The 26,253-nt window shown below is 48.8% G+C and overlaps 4 protein-coding genes and 1 long non-coding RNA gene across 17 annotated transcripts in view; 3 read left to right on the top strand and 2 right to left on the bottom strand.

The window, feature by feature from the left end:
* Ufc1 (ubiquitin-fold modifier conjugating enzyme 1) overlaps positions 1-8,822 on the top strand; it is a 26,446-nt gene extending 17,624 nt beyond the window's left edge. The window contains exons 1-7 of one of the 3 annotated variants that reach the window (XM_017801920.2): positions 3,763-3,890; positions 6,632-6,684; positions 7,170-7,237; positions 7,448-7,511; positions 7,780-7,856; positions 8,091-8,181; positions 8,383-8,822. In XM_017801920.2, coding sequence (XP_017657409.1) covers positions 6,661-6,684; positions 7,170-7,237; positions 7,448-7,511; positions 7,780-7,856; positions 8,091-8,181; positions 8,383-8,460 — 402 coding nt within the window. In that variant the 5' untranslated portion in view covers positions 3,763-3,890; positions 6,632-6,660 and the 3' untranslated portion in view covers positions 8,461-8,822. Of the gene's footprint in view, positions 1-3,518; positions 3,891-6,631; positions 6,685-7,169; positions 7,238-7,447; positions 7,512-7,779; positions 7,857-8,090; positions 8,182-8,382 lie in introns of those variants that run through there. The other 2 variants (XM_008848012.3, XM_029570877.1) reach the window with 2 other exon arrangements.
* A 591-nt stretch (positions 8,823-9,413) lies between these two features.
* Usp21 (ubiquitin specific peptidase 21) lies at positions 9,414-15,391 on the top strand. 4 transcript variants are annotated; one of them, XM_029570871.1, is made up of 14 exons: positions 9,414-9,611; positions 10,002-10,092; positions 10,400-11,020; positions 11,784-11,843; positions 12,013-12,133; positions 12,338-12,449; positions 12,619-12,774; positions 13,254-13,318; positions 13,580-13,683; positions 13,859-13,945; positions 14,239-14,317; positions 14,529-14,636; positions 14,728-14,838; positions 15,056-15,391. In XM_029570871.1, exons 2-14 carry the CDS (start codon positions 10,024-10,026, stop codon positions 15,118-15,120), a joined length of 1,758 nt encoding a protein of 585 aa, XP_029426731.1. In that variant the 5' UTR covers positions 9,414-9,611; positions 10,002-10,023; the 3' UTR covers positions 15,121-15,391. The 4 variants fall into 4 exon arrangements, with proteins under 4 accessions (XP_029426731.1, XP_029426732.1, XP_017657416.1 ...); XM_029570872.1 differs by having other exon boundaries at positions 10,400-10,759; positions 14,724-14,838; positions 15,056-15,389; XM_017801927.2 differs by having other exon boundaries at positions 14,239-14,319; positions 14,531-14,636; positions 14,724-14,838; positions 15,056-15,389.
* On the bottom strand, positions 15,264-15,995 carry LOC115072885. The gene is made up of 2 exons (XR_003851885.1): positions 15,901-15,995; positions 15,264-15,646 (listed from the first exon to the last, which is right to left on the bottom strand). It is a non-coding gene; the product is annotated as an uncharacterized LOC115072885 (long non-coding RNA).
* A 132-nt stretch (positions 15,996-16,127) lies between these two features.
* On the top strand, positions 16,128-19,775 carry Ppox (protoporphyrinogen oxidase). Of its 4 annotated transcripts, XM_008847995.2 has the most exons (13): positions 16,128-16,371; positions 16,474-16,568; positions 16,701-16,835; positions 16,968-17,083; positions 17,235-17,367; positions 17,668-17,812; positions 17,917-18,107; positions 18,562-18,622; positions 18,786-18,904; positions 18,988-19,098; positions 19,195-19,344; positions 19,476-19,518; positions 19,592-19,775. In XM_008847995.2, exons 1-13 carry the CDS (start codon positions 16,308-16,310, stop codon positions 19,732-19,734), a joined length of 1,506 nt encoding a protein of 501 aa, XP_008846217.1. In that variant the 5' UTR covers positions 16,128-16,307; the 3' UTR covers positions 19,735-19,775. The 4 variants fall into 4 exon arrangements, with proteins under 4 accessions (XP_008846217.1, XP_008846218.1, XP_008846219.1 ...); XM_008847996.3 differs by lacking the exon at positions 17,235-17,367 and having other exon boundaries at positions 16,952-17,083; XM_008847997.3 differs by lacking the exon at positions 16,128-16,371 and having other exon boundaries at positions 16,952-17,083.
* A 97-nt stretch (positions 19,776-19,872) lies between these two features.
* Positions 19,873-26,121, bottom strand: B4galt3 (beta-1,4-galactosyltransferase 3). 5 transcript variants are annotated; one of them, XM_029553519.1, is made up of 9 exons: positions 25,899-26,119; positions 25,434-25,557; positions 24,979-25,201; positions 24,373-24,670; positions 23,585-23,820; positions 22,438-22,628; positions 22,197-22,319; positions 20,743-20,847; positions 19,873-20,614 (listed from the first exon to the last, which is right to left on the bottom strand). In XM_029553519.1, exons 4-9 carry the CDS (start codon positions 24,632-24,634, stop codon positions 20,341-20,343), a joined length of 1,191 nt encoding a protein of 396 aa, XP_029409379.1. In that variant the 5' UTR covers positions 24,635-24,670; positions 24,979-25,201; positions 25,434-25,557; positions 25,899-26,119; the 3' UTR covers positions 19,873-20,340. The 5 variants fall into 5 exon arrangements, with proteins under 5 accessions (XP_029409379.1, XP_029409380.1, XP_008846212.1 ...); XM_029553520.1 differs by having other exon boundaries at positions 25,434-25,477; XM_008847990.3 differs by lacking the exon at positions 25,434-25,557 and having other exon boundaries at positions 24,373-24,647; positions 25,899-26,121.
* Positions 26,122-26,253: the final 132 nt, after the last annotated feature.

Below are 26,253 nucleotides of genomic sequence, written 5' to 3'. Positions count from 1 at the left end.
ATCTCCAGGATAATTAAAGGTAATAACAACAAAAAAATATCTCTCAAACTGGCTGCTCTACACTGATGCTTTGCAGAGTAGCACTCTCCAGCAGAGCCAGCATTTCCCTAACAATTCTAAGGAATGTTTGCAGTGCAGTTGAATTCAGATCAGTGCCTTAAAGATCAGAAAGAAATTTCTGTTTTTTTCCCTAATCCAACATTTCCTTCCCTGCTGGTGCCAGCCGGGCAAGATGAACAGCACCTGAAAGGGGGAGTGAGGATTGAAAGAAAAAACAAAAGTCAGAAAAAGATACTTGGGAGGACTGTCAGTAGAAACTGCAGCCCCGGTTTATTTCAGCTCAGCCTTCTTATACAGAAGAACATCAGATAGCCACAGTTTGCTTAGCTCAATTAGCTTCAACAGCTGTTTTTTCCCACCTTTATCTGAGGGTCAAGGAACGGTCAAGTACTTGTTGTGAACTCCACCATTTAACCATCTTCCCTAAATTATCAACACATTCCTCCTGACTTGGCAGAATAATTAGGTACTGGTGTGCAAAACACAAACTCTTGAGTAAAGGTGAAAGATCATAAAGTAAACAAGCAAGCCTGCCACAGCTCAATGTACATAATGGCTGTGCTTATACTAATAGCTCCCAACACTTCCTTAACGTAATATTCATTTCTCCTCATGTCCCATGAACTATTTTCTCTATGATGACTGACAATGGGACTTCCAACTGTTTTCAGGAGCTTCCCCATATACCAACTGTACTGTTTCACCAAACAGTTGTCTACCCATCAGTGCATTTCCTAGGACTGGGTTATTCAACCAGTTCTCTGTTTTTTAGCCGTTTGAGGATCATTTCCATGAATGAGGGCAGTGACTTGGAGTCCTTTGTGCTCTACTGTACTTCCAACACCTGGAATGGAATAGGAATTCCACTAAACATTTGCTCATAAATGAATTCTTCAGAAAGTAGGTAAATCTGAGGCCTTTCTTTAACCTTTTAAAATTTAGCTTTCTGATATCCTTTGAGAATCACTTAAGACTAGGGTATATTTTATAAGACCCTGTCTCAAAAACTGAATTTGATAGCCCATTTCCTGTTTTCGTCTGCTTTGCAATCTGAAGCAATGAAGATCTTTGTCCCAGAGGGCTCCTTGTGCTTTGTGTACTGATTTATGGTCTTGATTATTTGTCTATAGACTGTTCTGAGTTCCGGCTCCAGTAATACTTAGAACACCTTACATGCATGAGCTACAACCCCAGGCTCCTGAGCTGTATCTAAGAACAGGCTGCTCTGAGAGAGGAATCCTGCCTGTCTTTTTGGACTGTGGAATCAGGAGAAATTTTCAGATGTGGGGCATTCATTAAAAATTCAATCTTGCCGGGCATGGTGGCACACACCTTTAATCCCAACACTCAGGAGGCAGAGGCAGGCGGATCTCTGAGAGTTCAAGGCCACCCTGGTCTACATAGTGAGTTCCAGGACAGCTGGGGCTACAGGGAGACCCTGTTTCAAAAAGACCAAAAAAAATTCAATCTCATATGGACCAGTGATTTTATGTGTCTTTTTGTGTGTATGATGTGGGTGTGTCACCATGCATGTGTGAAGGCCACACAACAGCTTTGTGCAGTCGGTTCTCTCATCTTTTTTTTTAATTTTATTTTTATTATTTTATGTGCATGAGTGTATTGCCTGCATGTATGTGAGTGCGCCTTCGTCGTGCAATGCCGCGGAGGTCAGAAGAGAGCTTTGGATTCCCCTGGAACTGGAGTTAAGGACAGTTCGTAGCCACCATGTGGGTGCTGGGAATCGAACGTGGGTCCTCTGCAAGAGCAGTCAGTGCTCTTAACCACTGAGCCATCTCTCCAGCCCCCATTCTCTCATCTTTACACGGGTTCAGGATCAAACTCGGATCACCAGGGCAGTGCCCATACCCTTTGAGCCATCTCAGTAGCCCTGAACCAGTGATTTTACATATCAGAGGTTATATCAAAATACTGTGCTCTGTTCAAAGAAAGTTTATGGGCTGGGGAGATGGTGCAGTGATTAAAATTATAATAAATAAAATGTATATACATTTTTTGTTTCTTTTTTAAATTGGGTATGTGGAGGGACAACATGTCACACATAATATATGCAAGTGATAACTTTGTGGGAGTCTGTGTCCTTTTTTTTTTTTTGGTCTTTTTGAGACAGGGTCTCCCTGTAGCCCCAGCTAGCCTGGAAGTCACTATGTAGACCAGGCTGACTGACCCTGAACTCAGAGATCCTCCTGCCTCTATCTATCTCCTGAGTGCTGGGATCAAAGGTGTGTGCTACCACACGTGTGCTACCACAACTGACCAGTGCCCTCCTTTAACTTTTTAAAAATAATTATTTTTATTTTATGAGTGTATTGCAATGCCCACCGAGGTCAAAAGAGGGCAGAAGAGGACGTCTGATCCCCTGGAACATGTAGTTACAGACACCATGCTGGGAATGGAACCCAGGTCCTATGAGTGTATTGCCTGCATTTATGTAAGTGCACTCATGTCATGCAATGCCCACGGAGGTCAAAAGAGGGCAGAAGAGGGCGTCTGATCCCCTGGAACATGGAGTTACAGACACCATGCAGGTGGCTGGGAACCGAACCCAGGTCCTGTGCAAGAGCAGCCAATGCTCTTAACTGCTGAACCATCTCTCCAGCCTCTCCTTTCACTTCTATGTGGGTTCCAGAGATCAAACTGAGGTCACCAACCTTGTGTAACTTTACTCATTTAGCCATCTCACTTTTTTTTTAAAAACCCACAAGATCTGATCCCCTGTGTAAACTAGGTTGGCCTCAAACTCACAGAACTCTGCTTGCCTCTGCCTCCCAAGTCCTGAAATTAAAGGTATGTGCCTCTCCCAGTACACTGGATCTTTTTGAGACAGGGTTGCAGCAATCTTCTAGCAGAGCATCCCAGTGCTGGGTTAGCATGTGAAGACCACCACATCCTGCTGAGAAATCTTAGTGTCAAAGGAGTTTAGGAGTTACCAGAAAACTTTCCTTAGGCTATCTTAGAAAGGGCAGTCCAGTGGCTGAGCCCTAGATATTTTGGGGAATTTATTTGCTCAGGAAGTAATCATACCTAGTGCACAACACACAAAATACTAAGTAATATACTTAGTAATCCTTTGCAAAATATTGTACCTTTCAGTTGGTTTTAAAACCTAAGCCCATTAATTTTGGTGTAGCCGAAAGAATTAGGAGCTCATGGCCATCGTTGTGCAAGTTTGAGTTATTCCAGAGATAAATGAGACCAACTCATTTTAAAATACGTATTTTCTAATTCAATTATGCTGATTCTTCAGGGCAGGGATTCTATAAAACAAGAAAATCTCTCTGAAGTAAAACAAAAAACCAGCGGACCTGAGTCTCTACAGCGCATCTGAGGAGATAGTGCGTTAAAGAGTGCCAAGAAAAATAAAATTCAAACAACTTTCCTGGATTTGGAAGGCGTTGGGTTTTCCCGAGATTGCTTCTGAGCATGAACGGAAGTCAGGCTTGAGTAGTCTCCGGTGATTTACTGACAGGAGCCATATTTTAGACAGAGTAACTCGTCTCCATTCTGTTCTTCCGGATTCACACACCAGCGGGTCAATTTTTTTTTTTTTTTTCTTTCAAGAAAATAAGAGTTCAGAGAAGGCTTTAAGGCAACACAACTCTTTATCTTCCCGTAGTAAAGATGGCGACACCCTGAACGTAAATTACAAGGAACACCACTTCCGCGTTTCTCTTGCTCCCTGGTCCAAGATGGCGGATGAGGCCACTCGGCGGGTCGTTTCTGCGATCCCAGTGCTGAAGACTAACGCCGGACCCCGAGATCGAGAACTGTGGGTACAACGACTAAAGGAGGAATATCAGTCCCTTATCCGGGTCAGTTGTATTTTTATGGTCGATCGCGTAGCAAAAAGGGTGGCGGGTGACTATGTGTCCTCAGGAACTGACTCCGTGTGGAAGCCGCTTCCGGTTTTTAAAATTTAAAGTCCTAAATTCATAGAAATGCGGTGATTTCGGGGTTGGAGGGATTACAGGTTGACGGAAGGACGATGCTGAAGAGATTTCGTTTAAGAACCCAGTAGGGCCAGACCTTGAAGCAAAAAACAGCAGTATTTTAGGGAAACACCTCCTTGAAGGTGACGTGTCTTTCCGGCTCCAGGTGTTTGCTCTACTGAATTTGGGAGTAAGGGGTAAAAAGTATCTTAGACCCCTAAGTTTCAGTCTATCTCTGCTCCCTCCTTCACTTTTGGTAATGGAGGAATAAATGTCAGGGCTGAAAACTTAAGGTATTAGATGCAGAGAGTTAGAGATTAGAGCTTTTAGTTAGAAATTAGCTATCTTTTAGCTAATCTTTTTACTGTGACAAGAAGAAAGATTATATTCGTTATAGTGGTTTCAACTATATCTATTACCTTATAAGTTTTATGAAATCCCAGCATTCAGGATCAAGAAGCAAGAGAATCAGGAGTTCAGGATCATTCTGGATTACATAGTGAGTTCAAAGCCAGCCTGGACTACATGAGACTCTGCCTCAAACAAAAGGAAAACAAAACCCCAAAATAATTGTAGTCCTAGGACCTAAGGAGGGGAATACAAAGCTAAATAAGGAGGATCATACAGAGGTAGACAGAAGCAGTGTCATAATGTGTTTAAGTGGAGAATGACAGAGACATGGCTAGGCTGTTTGAGAACACGAGGAGAGATGTGTAATTCAACTTCAGTTTGCTAAGAGAAGGCTTCTCCCCCCCCCATTATTTTTATTTATTTGTGTGTATGAGTGTATTGCCTGCATGTGTAAATGCACCCATGTCGTGCAATGCCCTCTGAGGTCAGAGGATGTTGTTGGGATCCCCTGGAACTGAAGTTACAGATGGTTGTTTAGCCATCATGTGCTGGGAATCGAACCCCGGTCCTCTGCAAGAACAGTCAGTGCTCTTAACTGCTGAGCCATCTCTCCAGCCCCGAGGAGGCTCCTTGGAAGTGGTTATACTTGAGACTTAATGGATAAACAGGGGTGGAGAGATGGGTAAAAACACCTTCTGCCCACCTGAGTTTGATCCCTGGAACCCACATGGTAGAAGAAAGAACTGACTCCAGCAGGTTGTCCTCTGACCATCACATGCACATCATGTGTGGGTATACACACACACACACACACACACACAATAAATATAGTAGCCTGATAAAACATAATGGTAGGAGGACACTCTGGGTACAAGGACAGCGTGAACAGAGGCATGCACACTTGAAACAGCCAAGAGTCTGTAATTCCAGTACTTGAGAAGCTGGGGCGGGGGTACTACAGGTTTGAGGACAGCTTGGATTACATAGAATTCCAGGCTAGCCCGGGCAATATAGCAAGACCTTGTCTTACAAAACAAAACCAGCATGGTATATTTGAAGAAACAAGTAGTTCAGAGCTGCGAGAACATCAGATGATGTGAAGTAGGGAGTGTTAACAGTGCTGGGGAGATTGGTCTGAATACTTGAATTTTATTTTGGAATTTTGTGTGTACCTTTCTTTTTTTTTGAGATAGGGTTTCCCTGTAGCCCCAGCTGGCCTGGAACTCACTATGGAGACCAGGCTGTCCTTGAACTCACAGAGATCTGCCTGCCTCTGCCTCCAGTGCTGGGACTAAAGGTGTGCACGCCTGGCTCCCTTTTAAAGATTTTTTTTTTAATTTTAATTTTAATTTTTATTTTTAATGTGTATGAGTGTGTTGCCTACGTGTATGTGAGTGCACCCATGTCATGCAATGCCTCGGAGGTCAGAAGCTGGCTTCAGATTCCCCTGGAACTGGAGTTAAGGACAGTTCGTAGTTGCCATGTAGGTATTGGGAATTGAACCCAGGACCTCTGCAAGAACAGGCAATGCTCTCAACCGCTGAGCCATCTCTCCAGCCTCCTTTTAAAAATTTTAAGCTGAGGAATAACGTGGTCAGATTTAGGCTTAGATTAGTCGTAGTGATGGCCAAGAGAAAAATACAATTGATAGGAATAAAATGGATAGTGGGAATCAGGCTAAGAGGATATCATTCAAGTGATAGGAAGATGATGATCTAGTCTCTTTTTATTTAATTTATTTATTTTTATTAGTTATTATTGCTTTGGGATTTGGCTTTCTTTTCGAGATAGAGTCTCCCTGTAGCCCAGCTGGCCTGGAGCTCACTAAGTAGACCAGGCTGGCCTCATTCTCACAGAGATCTGCCTGCTTCTGCCTCCCAAGTGCTGGAACTAAAGGCGTGGGCCACCCTGCCTGGTGATGATCTAAATTAGACAGTTGTGCTGGGCCTGATGGTACAAACCTGTGATCCCAGCTACTTGGGAGGCTGGGGCCAAAAGATGACAGATTCAAGGCCAGCCTGAGTAATTTAGTGAAACCCTGTCAAGATAAAGTTGAAAGAGACCTAGGGCTGGGTATAGTGGCATATACCTATAAACCTAGTACTGGGGAGGCAGAGGCAGAGGCAGGAGGATTTTGGTGAGCTTAATGTCAACCTAGGCTATAGAGTGAAACCCTGTAACAAACAAAAGAGAATAAAATCAACAGGCTATCATGAAAAGTTAGTGGGAAAGAGAGAGAGTCAAGAATGACTGTCATTTTTTTCCCCCCTTAGGTGACTGATACTGCCACCTGAAATTGAGAATGCAAGCAGATAAACTGTGCATGGTAGTAAATATCTGTAATCCTAGCACGCAGGGGGGTGGGTGGAGGCAGGTAGAAGTTCTAAATTTCAGTTGTTTGTTAAAGGTAGAAATTGGAACATATAGTTGGATAGTGTAGAGTCTGAAATTCTGACAAAAACCCTGAAGATATAGATTTGAGACTCACTAGCTTATAAGTGCTAATGGAAGCTAGCACCGTGTCTTCCAGAAAGAGTGTATACCATAAAATAAATTTCAGGCTACTATTAAAAGCAAGAAAGTAACCCCATGATTTCTTCAAATATTTTGTGCTTGCTAAATTGTAGGGAACCCAAGCATTCCGTTCTCTGCTCTGCGAACACTCCCAGCTTGTGTAGCCTTTTCTTCCATTCAGCTTGTGTCTGAAAAGTTGTGTAAATGTACTAAGAAAGAAAATAATTATACTTTTGAGGAGCAGGGGTTATCCTTAGCCCTAGCTCCATCTTCAAAGATCTCATTTTCTGCTTTCAGTATGTGGAGAACAACAAGAATGCAGACAACGATTGGTTCCGACTGGAGTCTAACAAGGAAGGGACCCGGTAGGCAGACCCTCTTGGGAGGTGTGGGTAAGAGTCTCACTTGGTTTAAGTGATTTGGTAAACCCAGACTCAGGGCCAGAGCTGCCATGTACCATGTTAGAGTTCCCTAATTCCTGACCCATGAGTCTTCAGGTTGGTAACCTAAGCTGAGATGCCATTTGAGTATGATAGGCATAGGAAAATTGGGCTGAGGTTTGGTCTTTGTTTCAGGTGGTTTGGAAAATGCTGGTACATCCATGACCTCCTCAAATATGAATTTGACATCGAGTTTGACGTGAGTGTCATAGAATGGGAAATGTAAAGGTTAGTAGAAAGGAAGCAATTAGGTGATTGTTAACAAAACTTAAAAAATGGGAGGGAAAGCTGAGGTTTGAAGCAGGTACATAATGGTTACTGATCTCTGTGTCTAGAATGCTAGCATGTACTGTTGCTTGAGGAGTCTGCTGAACATTTCAGTTCAACCAAGAACTATGTATATTTGATTAGATTAGTTCATTTCTGTCTCAGTTCTCTGTTTTATTAAGACTTTGTAATTTCTCCAGATTCCTGTCACATATCCCACTACTGCTCCAGAGATTGCAGTCCCTGAACTGGATGGGAAGACAGCAAAGATGTACAGGTAGGATGAATAGGAGATGAAAAAGAGCAAAGAAGTCCTTAGGGAAGAACTTAAGAGACCAAAGATAAGCCTGCTGGCCTAGAGGAGGTCCAGATCTCCCTCTGCCAAGCCTTTGCAAAGTACTTAGCTGACCTTGTTCTCAATTCTGAGCACAATCTTCCTGTGTTCCCAAGAGGCTGCTATATATTATGGTCAGTTTTGCATGTCAACACTTTCTTCTTGTCCCTCTCATAGGGGTGGCAAAATATGCCTGACTGATCACTTCAAACCTTTATGGGCCAGGAATGTACCCAAGTTTGGACTAGCTCATCTCATGGCCTTAGGGGTAAGTTTGTTATTGTTGGTATATAAGAGGTAGAGGGAGGCGGTTCAGGCCCTAAGCAGTACAGGAAAAGTAGCTGAGACTAGCAGGGAGTAACACTTGTTCCTTGGGCATGTTCTCCCAGTCTCCAGGAAACAGTTTCAGGTGTAACAAGAGGCACTGCCTATGTAGTAATAATCTCACAGGGTTTCCCTTGTATTGCAGCTGGGTCCTTGGCTGGCAGTGGAAGTCCCTGATCTGATTCAGAAGGGTGTGATCCAGCACAAAGAGAAATGCAACTAATGAAGGATCAAGCCACTGAAGCAGGACAGAGGGACTTTTGATAGACTGTGTTCCCCTTTTCTTGTGCATCATTGTTCCTACTCATGGTCCCTGCTCCCCACACCCATTCACCTCTGGTCATGAAGTAGCTATAGCAGGCATTACTGGAGGAAAAAAGACCAATAACATAGTGATGCCACTAAGTTAAGCTGTTCAGAGAGGGGAAAGACTTGGCTCTTGAAAAACCAGTTTGTAGTTTATATCCCCTCCCTAGGTATTGCCATGAAAACCTCAAATCTTGGAAGAATAGGTGTTAATGATAGTATATAGTGTTTTTTTGGTTTCTGGAGACAACTTGTTAATAAAAGCTGCTTCCTGTGCTAGCCTGTGGTTCTCACTGGTGGTTGTTATCAAGCTGAACAAGCTAAATCCAGAGACACAGGAACAGCTACACTAGGTTGGGAGGGCAAAATTTCACAAGCTGACAAATGAAAGAAAACCTGTTTTCTCTGTTGCTGAGATTTGTCTCTGCCGTTTAGCAGGGAGCATGCTTTCCCTTTGTTTGAGCCTGCAAAGAAGCTTGAGGAATGGTTTTGCAGGTCCAGTTTCTCTGCCCTCTAGAGATCTTACCATCCCGAGGTGGAGTGCTTCTCTACCTGTCTGCAGGGTGGACCTGGGCCTGCAGCCTGCCACACTACATCCCTGGTCTGGAAAGATTCTGTGTTGCAAGCCCTTCTGCCATTCTTCGATTTTCAGATCTACATCCCTGTGGGTCACACAGGACGCGGTGAGGCGCCTCGCCCTCAGGAACTTGCAGCAATGGCTTAAAGATCACCTTGGGCCTGAGGAACCAGTGGTTCTAAAGTTGGCTGTGTTTCCATGGTGTCGACTATGGAGCCGTGGGGGCGGGTTCACGCAAGCGCCGAGGAGGCGAGTGGGAGGGGTCCTAGTGTGGGCGCGCAGGCGCTTTAAGAGACAGTGAAGCTGGTGGCCGGTGGCCGGGCGGCACCAACAAAGATGGCGGCGGCCCTTGCGGCGGGAATGATCTGGGGAAGAGCTGCCGCTAAGGCTGTAGCCCGGCCCGCAGGGAGGCTGTTCGGGGGTAGGAGGGGGTGGCCCTGAGCTGGAGCCGGACCCCGGCTGGCCTCCCCCGCCGCCTCACCGGGGGACAGGTACGGGCGGGACGGTACGGCGGGGTGGGGTGGGGGAGCCCAGGGAGGACGGCTCCAGACCCCAGAGGACGTTCTCCACAAAGGGAGAGGCTCGCGGTGCCCAGTGGGACCTGGGAGAACTGGGCTGGAGGGAGAGCATTCTCGGACCGTGGGGAATATGCTGCCGGACCTTGTAGCCAATCAGCGGCCTCGGCCTTTCTGCCCTCGAGGGGGGCGGACCCGGGTAAAGCCCTGCCATGGTGGGAGAGGTGCAGAGAGAATAGGGGTCAAGTAGTTCGTCCTCCATCCCCATCCATTGCCCTCTGGACCCCAATACCAAGTCGGAGCTCAGAAGTGGGGGAGGGAGTGGACTGCAAATCACTCGTTTAATCTGCTTCATTTGTAACCCAGAGGGGCAGGGGTTGAGGATGGAATGCCGTCTTTTGGGCTATTACTGCATTCACAGTCCCAGATCCAAGGCACAACCCACATGACTAGCCAGGTAGGAGGGCTCTTAAGAGTTTGTAGATTATAAAGACCGCTGAGATTGGGACTATTGCTGGTTTTTCAGTAAAGCTATAATCTATAGAGAGGGGTGGGGCATAGAAAGGGTCCAAATGATAGGCTATTCAGTCATTTGTTTACTCAAGGGATACTGTTTTCTTCCTGCTAAACACTGCTAGGTACTGGGATGCATTTACTGATTTATAGACGTGATTCATGGCTTCAGTACATGTAGAAGCTAGCTTGTATGGTAGCCTAGTCTCATCTTCTCTATTTCAAATGCTGACTCTTAATTCTCCTATCAGGTCCAGCCTGCGGTGTCCACAATGCCCCAGGCCTCTGAGCACCGCCTGGGCCGGACTCGAGAGCCACCTGTCAATGTACAAGCCCGAGTGGGATCCAAGATAACATTTCCTCCTCGGGCCCGCAGCAAGGAGCGCCGAAACCCAGTTCCTGGGCCAAACTCCATGTTAAGACCTTTGCCACCCAGGCCAGGTCCCCCTGATGAACGGCTCAAGAAACTGGAGCTTGGTCGGGGTCGGACCTCAGGCCCTCGCCCTAGAGGGCCCCTTCGGGCAGATCATGGGGTTCCCCTGCCTGGCTCACCACCCCCAATGGTGGCTCTGCCTCTCCCATCCCGGACCAACTTAGCCCGTTCCAAGTCTGTGAGCAGTGGGGACTTGCGTCCAATGGGGATTGCCTTGGGAGGGCACCGTGGCACTGGAGAGCTGGGGGCTGCATTCAGCCGCTTGGCACTCCGACCTGAGCCACCCACTTTGAGACGTAGCACATCTCTCCGCCGTCTTGGGGGCTTTCCTGGACCCCCTAACGTGCTCAGCATAAGGACAGAGCCCCCTACTTCCCATGGCTCCTTCCACATGGTATCTACCCGGCCCTCTGAGCCTTTCTTCTCTGATGACAAGATGGTGAGGACTTGCCAGCAACGTCCCCTGCCATGCTCATGTTCTGTTATGCCTCCAACTGTCTTGTCATGTTGTGACTTTCTGTCCTTCGAGTCCCTTTGTCAACCTCTCATTACACTGATGGAGTCTTCCCCCTTCTGGGTTTTCTAGATCGTATTTTTGGTTGTGTGTGATTCCCCAACTTGGTGTGCCATTCTAGTCCCCAGGGAATTACCCAACTATTTAGAATTCTTCTTTGGGTCCTTAGGCCCTTCCTTTCTTTTACTGTACCTTCTCTCCTAGGACTGTGCCTAGGCCTAATTAATCCCTGGAGCTAAAGAGGGACGGGCTTAGAACATCTGAGCAGATGTGGTTGCCCATTTCCTGAGCTAACTGAGCTAGGCTGATTGCAGTTGGAGCCAGCAGGAGAGGGTGCAAGAAAGGGCCACGGGGGCAGGAGGGGGATTTGGGGGTAGCAAGGTGGGGGTGGGGAGCAACTGGGCAACCATGCCAGTGCTTGGGGAGTTGCCGCAGGAGCTGCAGCGCCGACTAGCTGGCCAGAGGAGTAGATGGGGAGTAGGTGTGACAGCCATGGCTGAGTCTGTGGTACACTCAGCTGTGATGGGTTTACTGCTCATGACCAGTGAGGTAGGGAGACCAGTGAGGAAAAGAGGGTAGAGTTGGGGCATGTATGGGGTTGGGGAGGCAGTTGACAACATGCTATGGAGAGACTGAAAGTGCCACTTAGACTATGTGGAGACCTGCTGACTATACTCTGACCTTCCAGGCTCATCATACACTGCTTCTGGGCTCTGGTCATGTTGGTCTCCGAAATCTGGGAAACACAGTAAGAGCCATTTTCCTGTCCTTCCTCTATAAAAGGAATGTGAAATAATGTTGGGGTGGAGACAACCTGCGGGTTTGGGGAAGGCATGTGGAAGGAGGGCACTGAAGCTCTTCTAAGTTTGTGGGCACCAGTCTGGAAAGATAATGGCAGTGTTCCTACTGCTCCCCAGTGCTTCCTGAATGCCGTTCTCCAGTGTCTGAGCAGCACTCGGCCTCTTCGAGACTTTTGTCTTAGAAGGGACTTCCGGCAAGAGGTGCCTGGAGGAGGCCGAGCCCAGGAGCTCACTGAAGGTGGGCAACAACTCCTGTTGTCTTTCTCCCAACCCCTGCAGTTCTGTCTGCTAATGCTCATAGCCTCCAACCCTTCAATCTGGCATTTATATCCATTTTTCCCAGGGTCTGCTTTCCCTAGAGGTGGTTTTTTCTACCCACTGACTCTCTTGCCCACGCCTCCAGATGTTAATCTTTGTGTTCTTCCCCATTTTCACCTCATAGCCTTTGCAGATGTGATTGGTGCCCTCTGGCACCCTGACTCCTGTGAAGCTGTGAATCCTACTCGATTCCGAGCTGTCTTCCAGAAATATGTTCCTTCCTTCTCTGGATACAGGTGGGAAAACTGGGGGGATAGGATTTGACTCTGACCAAGTCTGGGGTTGGGGCCAGCAGCATTGTTCTGAGTCTTAAGATACTCTCCATCCAGGAAGTAGGGACCCATATTTGGGCAGGGGATACTGTCTTTGGAGTAGATCAGTTATCCATATTCTGTCTGGCTGTAGCCAGCAGGATGCCCAAGAGTTCCTGAAGCTCCTCATGGAGCGGTTGCACCTTGAAATCAACCGACGAGGCCGCCGGGCACCACCAATCCTGGCCAATGGTCCATTTCCCCCTCCACCTCGCCGAGGAGGGGCTCTACGTGAAGAACCCGAGTTAAGGTAAGAGTTGCTCCTCCTCCCTCCTCTCCCTAGTTGATCAGGATTCATCTTCATAAAACTAAGCTAGTCAAGACTGGAAATATAGGGCCTAGGGAAACCCTTTAGCATAGAAAATGGGTGAGAAGCAGTTAGAAATAAAAGGAAGGAAGGAATGGGGGAGGAGGGAGGCTGAAGGTTGCAGATGGAGGCAGAAAATAGTGCTAGGGATGTGACCAAACTGGGGGGGAGGGGGTACAACAAAGTACATGAAAAGGGCTTGTGGAGGAAGATGACATCTTCTTCCCTTATGTATATTCTTTTTCCTCTCATCTTTAATTTCCCCCAGAAAGTTCCCAGAAGCATTATTGTAACTAGAAATTTAGGGAAGGAGCTGGTGTGTGGGTGGGAAACAGGGCTATGTGGATAATTTCAGTGGTGTTGGGGGTGCCCAGTATTGCTGCTATCTCACGGATGCCCCCCACTTCCTTGATCTGTGGTAGTGATGATGACCGAGCCAACTTAATGTGGAAGCACTACCTGGAGCGAGAGGACAGCAAGATTGTGGGTATGGAATGGGGCAATGCAATGGGGGATAATTAGTGTGTGTTGTATGTGTGCAGGCTTAGGGGCAGAGAAATTGCTGTTATTAATGGGTATGGGAGCAAGACTGGATGAAGGAAATGTGAAACAGTGTGAAGAGTTTAGTGGCAATATTGTAGTTAGAAAGGAGGATCAAGCAAAGGGTTGGGAAGAAACAGAATTCCAAGAAAGCACCTTGGGCATCCAACAATGATTTTTTTTCTCCCGCTCCTTTGCTTCCCTCTAGACCTGTTTGTGGGCCAGTTGAAAAGTTGCCTCAAGTGCCAGGCCTGTGGGTATCGCTCCACGACCTTCGAGGTTTTTTGTGACCTGTCCCTGCCCATCCCCAAGGTGGGATTCCAGAGGATTCCAGGGGTGGAAAGAACATGGGGTTTGTGACCCAACCCTACCCACCCCTAAGTGTGGATGGGAACTCTTTGGGTCTCTAGAGCAGAGTTGAAGCCTGGATTAAGAGTTGAAAAAGGAATTCAGAACATGCTGACCCTTTCTTTCCCTTTCCCCCCAGAAAGGATTTGCTGGGGGCAAAGTGTCTCTGCGGGATTGTTTCAGCCTTTTCACCAAGGAAGAAGAGCTAGAGTCAGAAAATGCCCCAGTATGTGGGGTTTACAAGGGTGGGAGACCTGATAGGGGTTAGGGGTAAGGGAGGATTTTATGGGTAAAGGGAGATGCATGCTTCCTTAGCATGGGGAATAGTGGTTTACATGCTTCTGTTTGTGGAGTCTCAACTATGTCCTCCTAGTGCACCTGTGGAAGGCTGGGGAGGGGGGGGCGGGGGGTTGCCCCCAAGTAAATAGAAATGTACTAAATTTTTTTTGTGAATTGGGTGTCAGAAAAGCCAGCTGATGTGAGAGCACATTAACCTAACACCATTTGGCATTTATTTAGGTATGTGACCGATGTCGGCAGAAAACACGAAGTACCAAAAAGTTGACAGTACAAAGATTTCCCCGAATCCTTGTGCTCCATATCCTAGTCTTCGAGTTCTTATTTCTCTTAGGATATCTCCCATACATTGTTTCCTCACCTTCACCAAGTTTTACTTAGGAAAAGTCTGCCACCTCAACTTGCTCTACCAGCTCCCAGGATGTGTTGGGGGAGTGAGGGGTACACAATTTAGGAGCACAGTCCCCCTTAGAGTCCCTCTACTTCCCAAATGCTCCTTAACCAGGGCTTAGATCTGAATCGATTTTCCACCTCCCGAGGCTCCATCAAGAAAAGTTCAGTAGGTGTAGACTTCCCGCTGCAGCGACTGAGCCTAGGGGACTTTGCCAGTGACAAAGCCGGTGAGTCTAGTGGAGAAGGTCCTAAGGAGCCTTTAGGAGGGGAGCACAACTCTCGACTGCAGAACTTGCTCTTGTCTAACCCCACAGGAAGCCCTGTATACCAGCTGTATGCTCTTTGCAACCACTCGGGTAGCGTCCACTATGGCCACTATACAGCCCTGTGCCGGTGCCAGACTGGTTGGCATGTCTACAATGACTCCCGGTGAGAACAGCCTCCTATTCAACTCCTGCCCCACCCCACTGCACCCCTGGCACCCTCCCTGTCTATGAAGCCCCAGGAGACAGAGAGTGCCTGACAAAAGGCAAGGTGGTGGTGGGGTCTCATTCTCATCTCTGCCTGAATACTCTGAGGTTGAATCTTGTGGGAAGGAGGGAATACACAGGAATGACTAGAACCATGGCTCCATTTCCCTTCCTAGTGTCTCCCCTGTTAGTGAAAATCAGGTGGCATCCAGTGAGGGCTACGTGCTGTTCTACCAACTGATGCAGGAGCCACCCCGGTGCCTGTGACACCATCTTGAAGCCCTGGCACCTGTGAAACCCTTTCAACATCCTTCAGCCCCCAGGCTCCCCATTTACCTCAGAGACGTCTATTTTTGTGTCTTTTTAATCGGGGAGGGGGGTGGGTGGGGTTGTAGTTCCCATTATTTTTTTTAAGAAGTATCCTTCCACTTGGAGGCTCCCATGTCTCCCTGCCCCATGTACAGATCTCACCAGGCCCCTGTCCGTGTACAGCCCCCAGAACCTCTGCAATCTCACTTTTTTGTGAATAAATTTTAATAAAAGTGATGTTCGTGTTTGTATTCGCATTTGTGGGTGGACAATGGAGATAGAGAACTCATCCAGCTGGAGCCTTCCTGGGACCCGGTTCCACGTCTGGACAGGTGGGGGCGCTCTCAGAACAGAAGGGAAAAAAGACAGGCGTGGTGCCGGTCCCAGTCTTGTGCCCAAGGAGTTAGGATTTAGGAAAAGGAAATCCAACCTTGAGACTTGTGAAGCTGCAGGGAGGCCTGAAACCAAGGTTGCAGGCATTGAGACGCCGGCTTTTGCCAGAGATGGGGACTGCCCCTAGAGAGCAAGGCCTCCAAGAACCCCTGTTGACAAACACTGGTTTCGTTGCCGAGCGGCCCTAGCTCCCGTAGGCCCAGCCTGTTGCTAACATCAAGGAGCTGTTTATGGTGCGACCTCCCCACGGACGGGCCTCCAGTGTCCCTGTCTCTCCCTACCACCAAAGCCCGAGGGGCCCGCCCTCCGGGGTTCTCACCCCAGGCCTGGGAAGCTTGAGCCGGGGAATGCTAACGCCCGGATCCAGCTCCTCGCTGGCCCCTGGGACGGCAGCGTTACTGCAATTGACTACCATCGGGCAATGGACTGGTTAACACCCACTGAGCTGACTCAGAGGTCGCGGTTGCTCGGCGTCTAGCGTCACGGCCAATTCGGTGTGTTCATTGGAGAACGTGATCCCGGGTTCGCCAATCCAGGACCCACCAATCCAAAAGCAGGAAAGAGGCTCGGGTGCGTGCCGCCAGAATGGAGTGGACCGAGAGTCGGAGAGACAGAAAGAGTTAGGGGCGGGGACCCCAGACTTGCATTTGCGACCCGGTTTTGGCAGGGGAAGCAGAATTCTGGCCTCGGGAGGCCTTGGGTGGAGCCCTGCCCAGGCCAGATAGTATGGGCGTGGCCCTTATCTGCCCTCCGCAGAACCCGGTCCTCCGGCTTAGTTGCCCATTAATCAGTAAGTGGCCGGGCTGGGGTGTGGAACCAAGGGAGGCTGCTTCTGGAGATGTAAAACTGGGTGCCTCTGGGTCTGCCTATCCGTACCTGGAACTTTCCCTAGGCTTCCCAATGGGCCGGACCGTGGTCGTGCTGGGCGGAGGCATCAGCGGCTTGGCCGCCAGTTACCATCTGATCCGAGCCCCTTGTCCCCCTAAGGTGAGTGCCCCAATAGTGCCAGAGAAAGCCTCATGTAATACTCATTTCCAGCAATAGCTGGATGGATTCTCCAGCCTTCCCTACCTCCAGCCCCTTCTTCCTGCACTGACAGTGGGTCCCTTTTGCCGCCAGGTGATACTAGTGGAGGGCAGCAAGCGTTTAGGGGGCTGGATCCGCTCAGTCCGAGGATCAGATGGTGCGATCTTTGAACTTGGACCTCGTGGAATCAGGCCTGCAGGAGCCTTGGGAGCCAGGACGCTGCTCTTGGTGAGCGGCTTGGGGAAAGTGTAGGGAATGTAGTGAAGGAGGTTTCTTCAACGGGATAGAGTTGCAGAGAGGAGGGACATTGGTGGGTCAGATCTTTACTTTCTCCTCTTCCTGAGGGCGTGTGGAGAGCAGGTTTCCGAGCTTGGCTTGGAGCCAGAAGTGCTGCCTGTCCGGGGAGACCACCCGGCTGCCCAGAACAGGTTCCTGTATGTAGGCGGTGCGCTACACCCCCTACCCTCTGGCCTCAGGTAACACTTTCACCTTACAGCATGCACATCCCTTCCCTTCTCTCCTTGTCAACCCTCCCAGCAAAAGGGGGCCAAATGAATGAAAACAACGCCCTGGAGCTGGGAAGGTGAGTTCAGGAGCTTTCTTTTCATCCTGCCTTCCTCCATGCAGGGGGCTACTCCGCCCTTCACCCCCCTTCTCCAAACCTCTGTTTTGGGCTGGGCTGAGGGAGTTGATGAAATCCAGGGGCAAAGAGCCTGATGAGACTGTGCACAGTTTTGCCCAGCGGCGCCTTGGACCTGAGGTGACACTGCTCAGAGGTGGTCTTAGACCTCTCCCCTGCTAAACTAGCTGCTGAGTCTTCTACTCAGACCTAACCCCAGGGGCTCTTCTGTATCATTTGGGGGTGTACTCTTCAAATTGTCTGAATCTCCAAAGCTCAGTGTGGGGAGTAAATGCCTTCCCTTCTTTCCTACCTTGTTACAGTGGGAACAACCCTAACTTAAACCCTCTCCCACCTTCATTCCCTACCTAGCAGGGGCAATGGAAATCAGTCAGGATAGCTCTTATTCCTTGGCCTCTCAGTCCCACTCTTACCCTTAAGGTGGCATCTCTAGCTATGGACAGTCTTTGCCGTGGAGTGTTTGCAGGCAACAGCCGGGAGCTCAGTATCCGATCCTGCTTTCCCAGTCTCTTTCAAGCTGAGCAAACCCATCGTTCCATATTACTGGGGCTGCTGCTGGGGGCAGGTGAGGGGGGGGAATTCATTCAAAGGGTGAAGATATTAAGGACTGCAAAAGTTAGGTACTTTGGTTAAGGGGTACTGTTTTGATTATCTTTTTTGCTTCTTCAGGGCGGAGTCCACAGCCAGACTCCTCACTTATTCGTCAGGCCCGAGCTGAGCGATGGAGCCAGTGGTCACTCCGTGGAGGGATGGAGATGTTGCCCCAGGCCCTTCACACCCACCTGATTAGTAAAGGAGTCACTGTTCTCAGAGGTCAGCCGGTCTGTGGGCTCAGCCTCCAACCAGAAGGGCGCTGGAAGGTAAGAGAACCCTTTGTAGTGTAGTGAGCCTGTGTCAATTTCATTTTGTCTGAGTGGTTTTATTAGGTCAGGGGCAACAGTACCGGCTTACTATTTTCTTGCCTTTGAAACTATTTAGATATTGGCTACCCCAGGTTCCTAGGATTTATATATGGACCTTCCTCAAAGGCCTTTTAGATGCAAGCCTGTGGGTAGAAGTAGTGCTGAGTGGCCTCAGGGATAGGGAAAGAACACCCCCACTTTCACTGAACACTTCAAAGCAGCTACACTGGCCTCTGTGGCCTACTTCCTAGAGTGGAAAGAGGAATGACTTTTCCTCAGATGACTGTCATTCATATTCTTCATCATGGGTCAGCACCCAGTCTTTCCTGCCTTTGGGGTACCTGGGAAACTGAGAGTAAAACAGCAAATCTCACTTTATCCATAAAGTACTCATTCTCACTGTATCTCTCAGGTGTCTCTAGGAGACAGCAGTCTGGAGGCTGACCACATTATTAGTGCCATTCCAGCTTCAGGTAATTAATGGGATAACCCCTACCCTTCCCCAACCATCATGAGGCAATAGCTATTGGCTTTCTAGGCCAGCAGGACCACACCATGCTCCTGAACTGGTCATCCCTATGACAGTTTAATAAAACAGCTGACCTAGTATGAATGCCTCTGCCCAATCTCCTCCAGTGCTTAGCAAGCTGCTCCCTGCTGAGGCTGCACCTCTGGCTCATGTCCTGAGTACCATCACTGCCGTGTCTGTAGCTGTGGTGAACCTGCAGTACCGAGGAGCTCGTCTGCCTGTCCAGGTATGACATGGAGGTGGGGGGTGGGGGAGCATGGATTCAACTGGAGCCTTTCCTTCCTGACCCATAGATATCTTCCTCTCCAGGGATTTGGACATTTGGTGCCATCCTCAGAAGACCCAAGTGTCCTGGGAATTGTGTATGACTCAGTTGCTTTTCCTGAGCAGGATGGGAATGCCCCAGGCCTCAGAGTAACTGTGAGGAGGAAACTTTCTTAGTGGGGTTTCCCAAGGGCTCCTCTGTGTCTTAGAGTAGGCAAGGCCAAGTTGGTCAGTGCTGTATTCTTTCCTTAGGTGATGTTGGGAGGCTCCTGGCTACAAATGCTAGAAGCTAGTAGCCATGAATTGTCTCAAGAGCTGTTCCAACAGCAGGCACAGGAAGCAGTTGCCACACAATTAGGACTGAAGGAGAAACCAAGTCATTGCTTGGTCCATTTACATAAGGTGAGTTGAGGTAAATCCTCATCAGTTCCCCACTGAAGGCCTTGAAGGCAAGGACTGGAATATTTTATCAATATGTCAGCCAAGGCCTTGGAAATCAGCAACAAACCTTCCTCTGCATCTTCTCTCCTCAGAACTGCATCCCTCAGTATACACTAGGCCACTGGCAAAAACTAGGTAAGTTGGGAAAGCAGCCAGGCTGAGGAAATCAGACTCCAGCTATAACATTCCTTTCATCCTTCCCTTTCAGAGTCAGCTATGCAATTCCTGACTGCTCAAAGGTTGCCGCTGACTTTGGCTGGTGCCTCTTATGAGGGGGTCGCTGTCAATGACTGTATAGAGAGTGGGCGCCAGGCAGCAGTCACTGTCCTGGGCACAGAACCTAACAGCTGATCCCCATGTCCCACTCATGAAATAAAAGTTGCCAGAGCTTAGCTTGGTCTTGCTATTTTGTAAGCCTGTAGGTTTGGGTTAGGGGTTCCAATGGGTTAAGGTAACGTGTGCCTGGGATGCAGAAAGAAGAAGCAAAAGTGAGACAAAGTCCTTTATTAGAAAAGATATCAAAATCCCAGCCCCCGAGCCAAAACCAGAAGAGGGAACTACTCCAGTACTGGCAGAAAGTGCCCAGGTAGGGGCTTCCTTCACCAGACAGCTTCTTGGGAACCATAAATAGAATAAATATTCACAGAGGTCCCAGATGAAGCCCCATGGAGGGGCTTGGGGTCCAGCCCTGCTCCTACTCCTGGGGGTAGAGGACTCCCAGGATTCGTCACATAAAATCATGACATCAAGGATTCACAGTCATAAGCCCTGGCAGGTGACCCCTAGAAAGAGGAACCTCCAGGTCTAGAGGAGCCCAGCTCCAGTCTAGCAGTGAGGAGAGGTCCCCGCCCCCCAACATAGCACTAAAGTTTTAGTTTCCCCCACAGCCCCCTGAGAGCAGTGAGGAGCTGAGGGTGGGGGAATACAACCTCTCTGATTCAGGTGGGCAAGGAGGAGTCAGTGTGAACCACGGGGAGCTGTGTGGTTGGCAGTAGGCAGAGGGCCAGGCCTAGCTGGGGGCCGGCGCTGCAGCATCTCTTGCCGGAAGGCCTGGGAGGAGCCAGGTGGGTATCTGGGTCCAGAGGGAGCCCGGGGACCCCGAGGATCAGTCCCAATGTCTGCAGTGACGTTGGTATAGAGAGGTCCCAGCTCTCGAGCCAGCAATCGGTATGTCAATGAGTTCATTCCATCTTGTGTCCAAGAATTCTGGGTACGGACCAGGAGGTCAAATCTGAGGGTTAGAGGTTTGAGACTAAGATACAGAAAGGAACTGCCAGGAATGTAGGGACATTTGGAGTTTTCTGGCTAGAGATAAGAAACCTGAGACTCCAACAATTTTAGACAGTTCTCTCTTCCTACCTGTGGGGATTTTCCTCATTGCCTTTATCTCCTCGGTGCTTCACCATCTTATAGTGTCCCACAGAGGTGGGGGGCCGCGAGATCTTCATCCCAGCTAGGCGTACCCTGTGAGAAAAGTGAGGGGGGATCTTGGAGGATCTAGAGTGGAAGAAAACTGCTGACAGGTGAATAAGAAAGCAAAGACCAACAAGGAAGGGATTATATACTTCTGTATACAAAAAATAATTCTTCTGTCAGGAAGGAAAAAGAAAAAAACTGCCAAATATGAGAAGGCCAGAGAAAATCAAACAGAAAGAAGGAAATGCTAAAGAAAATGCTAAAGCTGAGCCAGGCATAGTGGCACAACCATGCCTTTAGTCCCAGCACTCGGCAGCCAGAGACAGGCAGATCTCTGTGAAATCGAGGCTAGCCTGGTCTACATAGTGTCAGGCTGGGGCTACAGGGAGACCCTGCCTCAAAATGACCAAAAAACGAAAAGAAAATGCTAAAGCTGGATGTATCCAAATCCATGGAGCCTTAGTGCCGAGCACCTTGGGGCCTTTAAACAACTGACTGATGTAGATTTGTACCTCCTACACCTGATTTCTAAATGGCTCTCGGAAGTTGCCCTTGCAGTCTGGTGAGAACAGAATGAGGCCATTTTGTCAAAAGAACAGAAATTGCAGACCCAGACTCAGCAATCTCAGCCCTACTGCCCTTTGGTTCTGGGCATTAAACCCAGGGTCTGACATATGCTAAACATACACACTACCCATCTCCTTTCCCGCTGCTGCCATACATTAAAGAAAAGGGAAGACCCAGATAATCAGGACCTTACAAGAAACAAGTCCTAATTCTGACACACAGAAGTGAAGATGGCTTGTGAAGGAACTGAGGAAATGCATGTGGAATTTGCTGGGTGCAGAACATACACAGGAGATGAATATTCATACAGATGTCATTGCAGAGGAGACAAAGGGAGGGGAAGTAACAGATCCAGCATATCAAACCCATATGCTCACATCACACATAAAACTGGGACAGTGGATGCTAAAGGTCAGAATGTTTCATGTGCTAAGAAATAAGTTGGCACTATGCCAATGCATAGCCCCCCTCCCATTTTTTTTTAAGTGATTCTGGGCTATAGAAACCAGAGTCCCTCTCTCCCCTTTTCACAGAAGTGGTCTGTATGTAGGCCTAGCAGAAGGAAAAACTAACCTGTCTCTAGGCCTCTCTTCAGATCTGGAGTTCCATGATGTTTCCTATTGATCTTATCTCTTCTCCCAGGTATATAACCAAATCTAACTAGAAAACTGAAATTTCACAGAATGGGCATCAAGTGTGCAAAGCCTGACCTGACTAGACCTAAAAGACTGAGAGTAAAGAATGGGCTCAATGCAGAACCAGGAAGTTAAAGTTTAGTGCTGAAAGGTCATGGCCAGAGTTGCAGAGATAGGTGTAATAGGAAGTCTGACCTGGTAGCAATGTCGTCATCCTCACCACCCCAGCCCCAGTATTCATTGGGGAAGCCATTCATCTTCAGGTACTGGTCAGGAGTGAGTGCTGAGACCCCACCAAAGTACTGCGGGTACGGGAGGCTAGGGAGAAAAAAAATCTTTGAATTCTACAAGCTTGGAGAGTCATCCCTACCCACAACCCCCTTGGCTACTTCATGGCTGGTTTCCCTACTCTCTAGCACCCTTCCATTCCATCTACCTGTATCCAAACTTGTTCATGGCAACAGCAACATGGCGGGGTCCCCGGGGGTCACACACATACAAATTATGATCATTTTCTGGCAAGAGATCCACATCATGCAAGAACAGGCAGTCCCATTCTTCATCACGCAGGGCTTCCCGCACCCCAACATTCAGTAGCTTTGCCCTGTTAAATGTTCCATTTCCAGCCTAGAAGATAATGGAGAAGGACTATGCATGGAGAAGGTAGGTAGCATGAGGCTAAAGTAAAAAAAGGAAATCTAAGTGAGATGTGGGGCAAGAAGAATGAGAAAGATAAAGAACTGAACATGGCCTTAGGACTGTAATCCCCAGCACTCAGAAGCCTGAGGCAGGAAGATCTTGAGTTTGAGGCCAGTCTAGGCTACAAATAAAAACTCATCTTAAGGACTAGGTGTGGTGGTGCATGCCTTTACTCCCAGCACTTGGGAGGCAGAGGCAGGCAGATCTCTGTGAGTTCAAGGCCAGCCTGGTCTACATAGTGAGTTCCAGGACAGCTGGGGCTACAGGGAGACCCTGTCTCAAAAAGACCAAAAAAAACCACCTCATCTTAAAAAGAAAAAAAATAAGAAAAAAAGCCAGGTGTGATGGCTCATGCCTTTAAATGCAGCACTCGGGAGGCAGAGCCAGGCAGGTGGATCTCTGTGAGTTCAAGGCCAGCCTGATCTACATAGTTCCAGGGAACTGTTTTGAAAAAAAAAAAAACTTTTTCATTTAGTCATTCAAATTAATTCAAAATTTTCATGCATATCAGTATGTGCCTGACATCTAGAGTTTCTTTCTGACAACCATGTGGAATAATTGGTATGTTAATTAGTTCTCATTTTAGAGGGGACATCTTCATCAAATATCATACATATCACAAACTGCAGAACTAGAATTTAGCCCACATTCTGCCAAATTTCAAATTTGCATAAGCCACTCAACAAAGGAAAAATCATTGAAGAGTATAGGAGAGTGGGGGTTCTCTAAACAGAATAAGGAGTGGGACTAACAAGGATGAAAGCAAGGCCAGTGCTTCAGTTTCTATTGTCTGCCCTCTTACAGGGTCCCACTGTAAGAGAGAAGAGACATTTACTCGAGGGTTCCTTATATCAGTGAAAGAGTAAGGAGGAGATTGAGGGTACCTGGTGGATGACATAGATGCCATATGCAAGCTGCTGGCGCTGCAAGAAGGGATGCAGGTGATAGAGCAGCAGGCGCAGGTGGTGCTCCCGGGCACGATGGGGCACGATAATGGCTGTTCGGGAACGGGGCTCACACTCTGCAGGACGGTACCGGCCCCCTAGTTCGACCCGGGGATTCCGCTCCATAATCTCTGATAGTGATGGCACTGGGCTAAAGGACACTGACACAGGACCCACTGTTGGGAAGGAATGGCAAGTTCAAGGATTGAAGGTGGAAGAAAAGACTGAGTATTAGGATCTGGCAGACCTCTGGCAAGAACATTCTGGTTCTGGGTGAGCGTCAGATTCCCAAGGGCTCATTCATAAACTGAACAAGCCTTGGGTTTCCTTTCCTTTCCTTAAGACAGTTCTGTAAGCCTGGAGGCTCAGGCAGACTCCTTACTTAGCCTACCTTTTATTTTAGGGTTCTATATAACTTTCTCTTGCCCCACATTGAAGCTACAGTCCAGAAAAGAGAATAGGCCTTCCAACTAATTAAAGGAGGACTCATCTACAAATTCTTAGCCTTGGGCAAGCAGAGCCCATAAATGGGCAGGCAGTGAAAAGCTTGTGACCCAAGACCTTGTCTAAACACTGAATTCACAGCCCACTCTATCTCAATCTTAGCCCACTTGAGAGTACATGAATCTAAGTGGGACATAAATCTAAGTCCCACTCCAAGCCTGCCCAAGACTCCCTGACCCTACACTTTGTCCTCTTCTCCACCTCCTCCTTCCTCTTGTACTTACCTAAGAAAGGTGATCTTTCTGGACAGTAGGGTAGAGCTTGAGGAGCTGGGGGACCCCCTGCAGCTACTGGGGCCCCAGGCAGGTGACTGAGGTTACTATAGACATCTCGGGGATGAGAGTAGTCAAATGTTGGGCCCTGCTCCCGACCAAATAGGGCACTAAGGCTTCGGAAGCCGCCTAGTGACAGGTACATCATGACAGCCAGCTGGGAGCCCACAAGTAGGGCCAATGTGCAGGGCCTCTCCAGCAATCTCCGCAACATTCTGACTTGAAGGCTGGAAAGGGAGAGAGAGGATTTCTGGGAGCAGGCAGGAAGACAGCAAGCCAGCAGAGACATCAGCAGGTAGAAATGAAGGTGGTGCCAGTGGGGGAGGGGAGTGTACAGGCAGGCAAAGTTGCAGAAAGGAACACAGGTGTAATCAGTACAGTGTAACTGCCAGCAGCCCTACACATGTTACTTCTAGTCCAAGTTTCATTTTCATCCACCTCCCCCAACCACTCCCCCCATCTTCAGTCTCCACCCTCAAGAATGCATAAATCATTCAAGTCCCAAATCCATTTCACAAGTCTTGAAAATCTCTCCAATCTTACAAGAGACAGACTCACCTGCTTTCAAGCTGTCTTCTTCCGGATCATGAGGGCTCCAGGGGGTTCCCGGGGGGCAGAGATGTGAGGCATTATCTAAAATTAGAACTGTCACGGAGGACCGAGATAGGCATTCCAACAGCAAATCTGGGACCAGCCGGAACAGAAGAGGTCAAGGATGCATGAGCAGAGATCAAGATCAGGATGAAGCAGCTTTCCGGTTAGGGGAAGTGAGGGAAAGTGACTGGAAAGAGAAAATGCCAGGTTAAGGTTCTCTCAGGCCCTACTGGAGTGTATTGGGGCAGGTCTACACTTAACCCCCTACTCCAACTGGACGGGCTTGTGGAATGGAGGCAGGGACACTAATGCAGTCACGTAAAACCCATTTCAAGAAGCAAGACAGTCGTGACAGAACCATGGAGTGGCCTAGAAGCCTGGGCAAAATAGGACACAGGTACTTTGCGTTCTTCACGTACCAGGGAACTCCTCCGCGGGTGCAAAGAACGTGACCACCTGCGAACTGCAAGCAAACAGCCCTAGAACGTGACCCGAGTAGGGTGGGGGTGGCGTCCTCTCTACCTTTGCCACCTTTCACCAAGCCTAATGGGGAGGAGGGTTACAGCTGACGTGAGAAACAGAGAAGGTAGGGCTAAGGCAGAGAGGGTCAGGGACACCTGGGCGGGCTCACCCGGAGGGGCGTGGTCAGCGCTCTGCTGGGGATGAGAACCCCGTTCTTTCCGAGCACGCCCATCCCATCCCCATCGCCCCTTGCGTTTGCCCCAGCGTGCAGCGTGAAGCCAACCGGCCCGCGTCTACAATTCCACCCGAGACTCGGTCTGTGCCTAGCCTTGTCTATAGCCTTTACTCAAAACTTCTCATCCCCCCGACCGCCCAAACCTTCTTCCGAGGTCTCTCTCTCCACGCTCTCCAGCCCACCATACCTGGTCGACTTCCCGTCGTCACCGGCACCCCAACAGCCGGGCTGACATCGCCGCCACCATCTTGGAAGCGGGCGCTGGGGGCGGGGTCCACGTCATGAGGCGGAGCCTCGCGATGAGCGAAGGACCGGGGCTCAGTACCAGCTGCGGGCTGGTGAGCCGCTTCTTGGAGATGCCAGCGGGTGGCGCGGAGGAGCCCTGCATCCCCGGAGGTTCATTTCCACCTCGCAGGCGCCTAACGGGATTCCGTTTCCCACCTCAGATTTGTAAAGATTTGTTTTTCAGTAGAGTTGAGACTAACCGAGAGCCAATGAGCACTTCTGATGCATGTGACGACCTTAACCCCGGGTAGGCTGAG

Source organism: Nannospalax galili, unplaced genomic scaffold, assembly GCF_000622305.1.
Source record: "Nannospalax galili isolate Female #2095 unplaced genomic scaffold, S.galili_v1.0 scaffold484, whole genome shotgun sequence".
NCBI classification, from domain to species: Eukaryota; Metazoa; Chordata; class Mammalia; order Rodentia; family Spalacidae; genus Nannospalax; species Nannospalax galili.
This window is presented reverse-complemented; position numbering and strand designations above follow the sequence as displayed.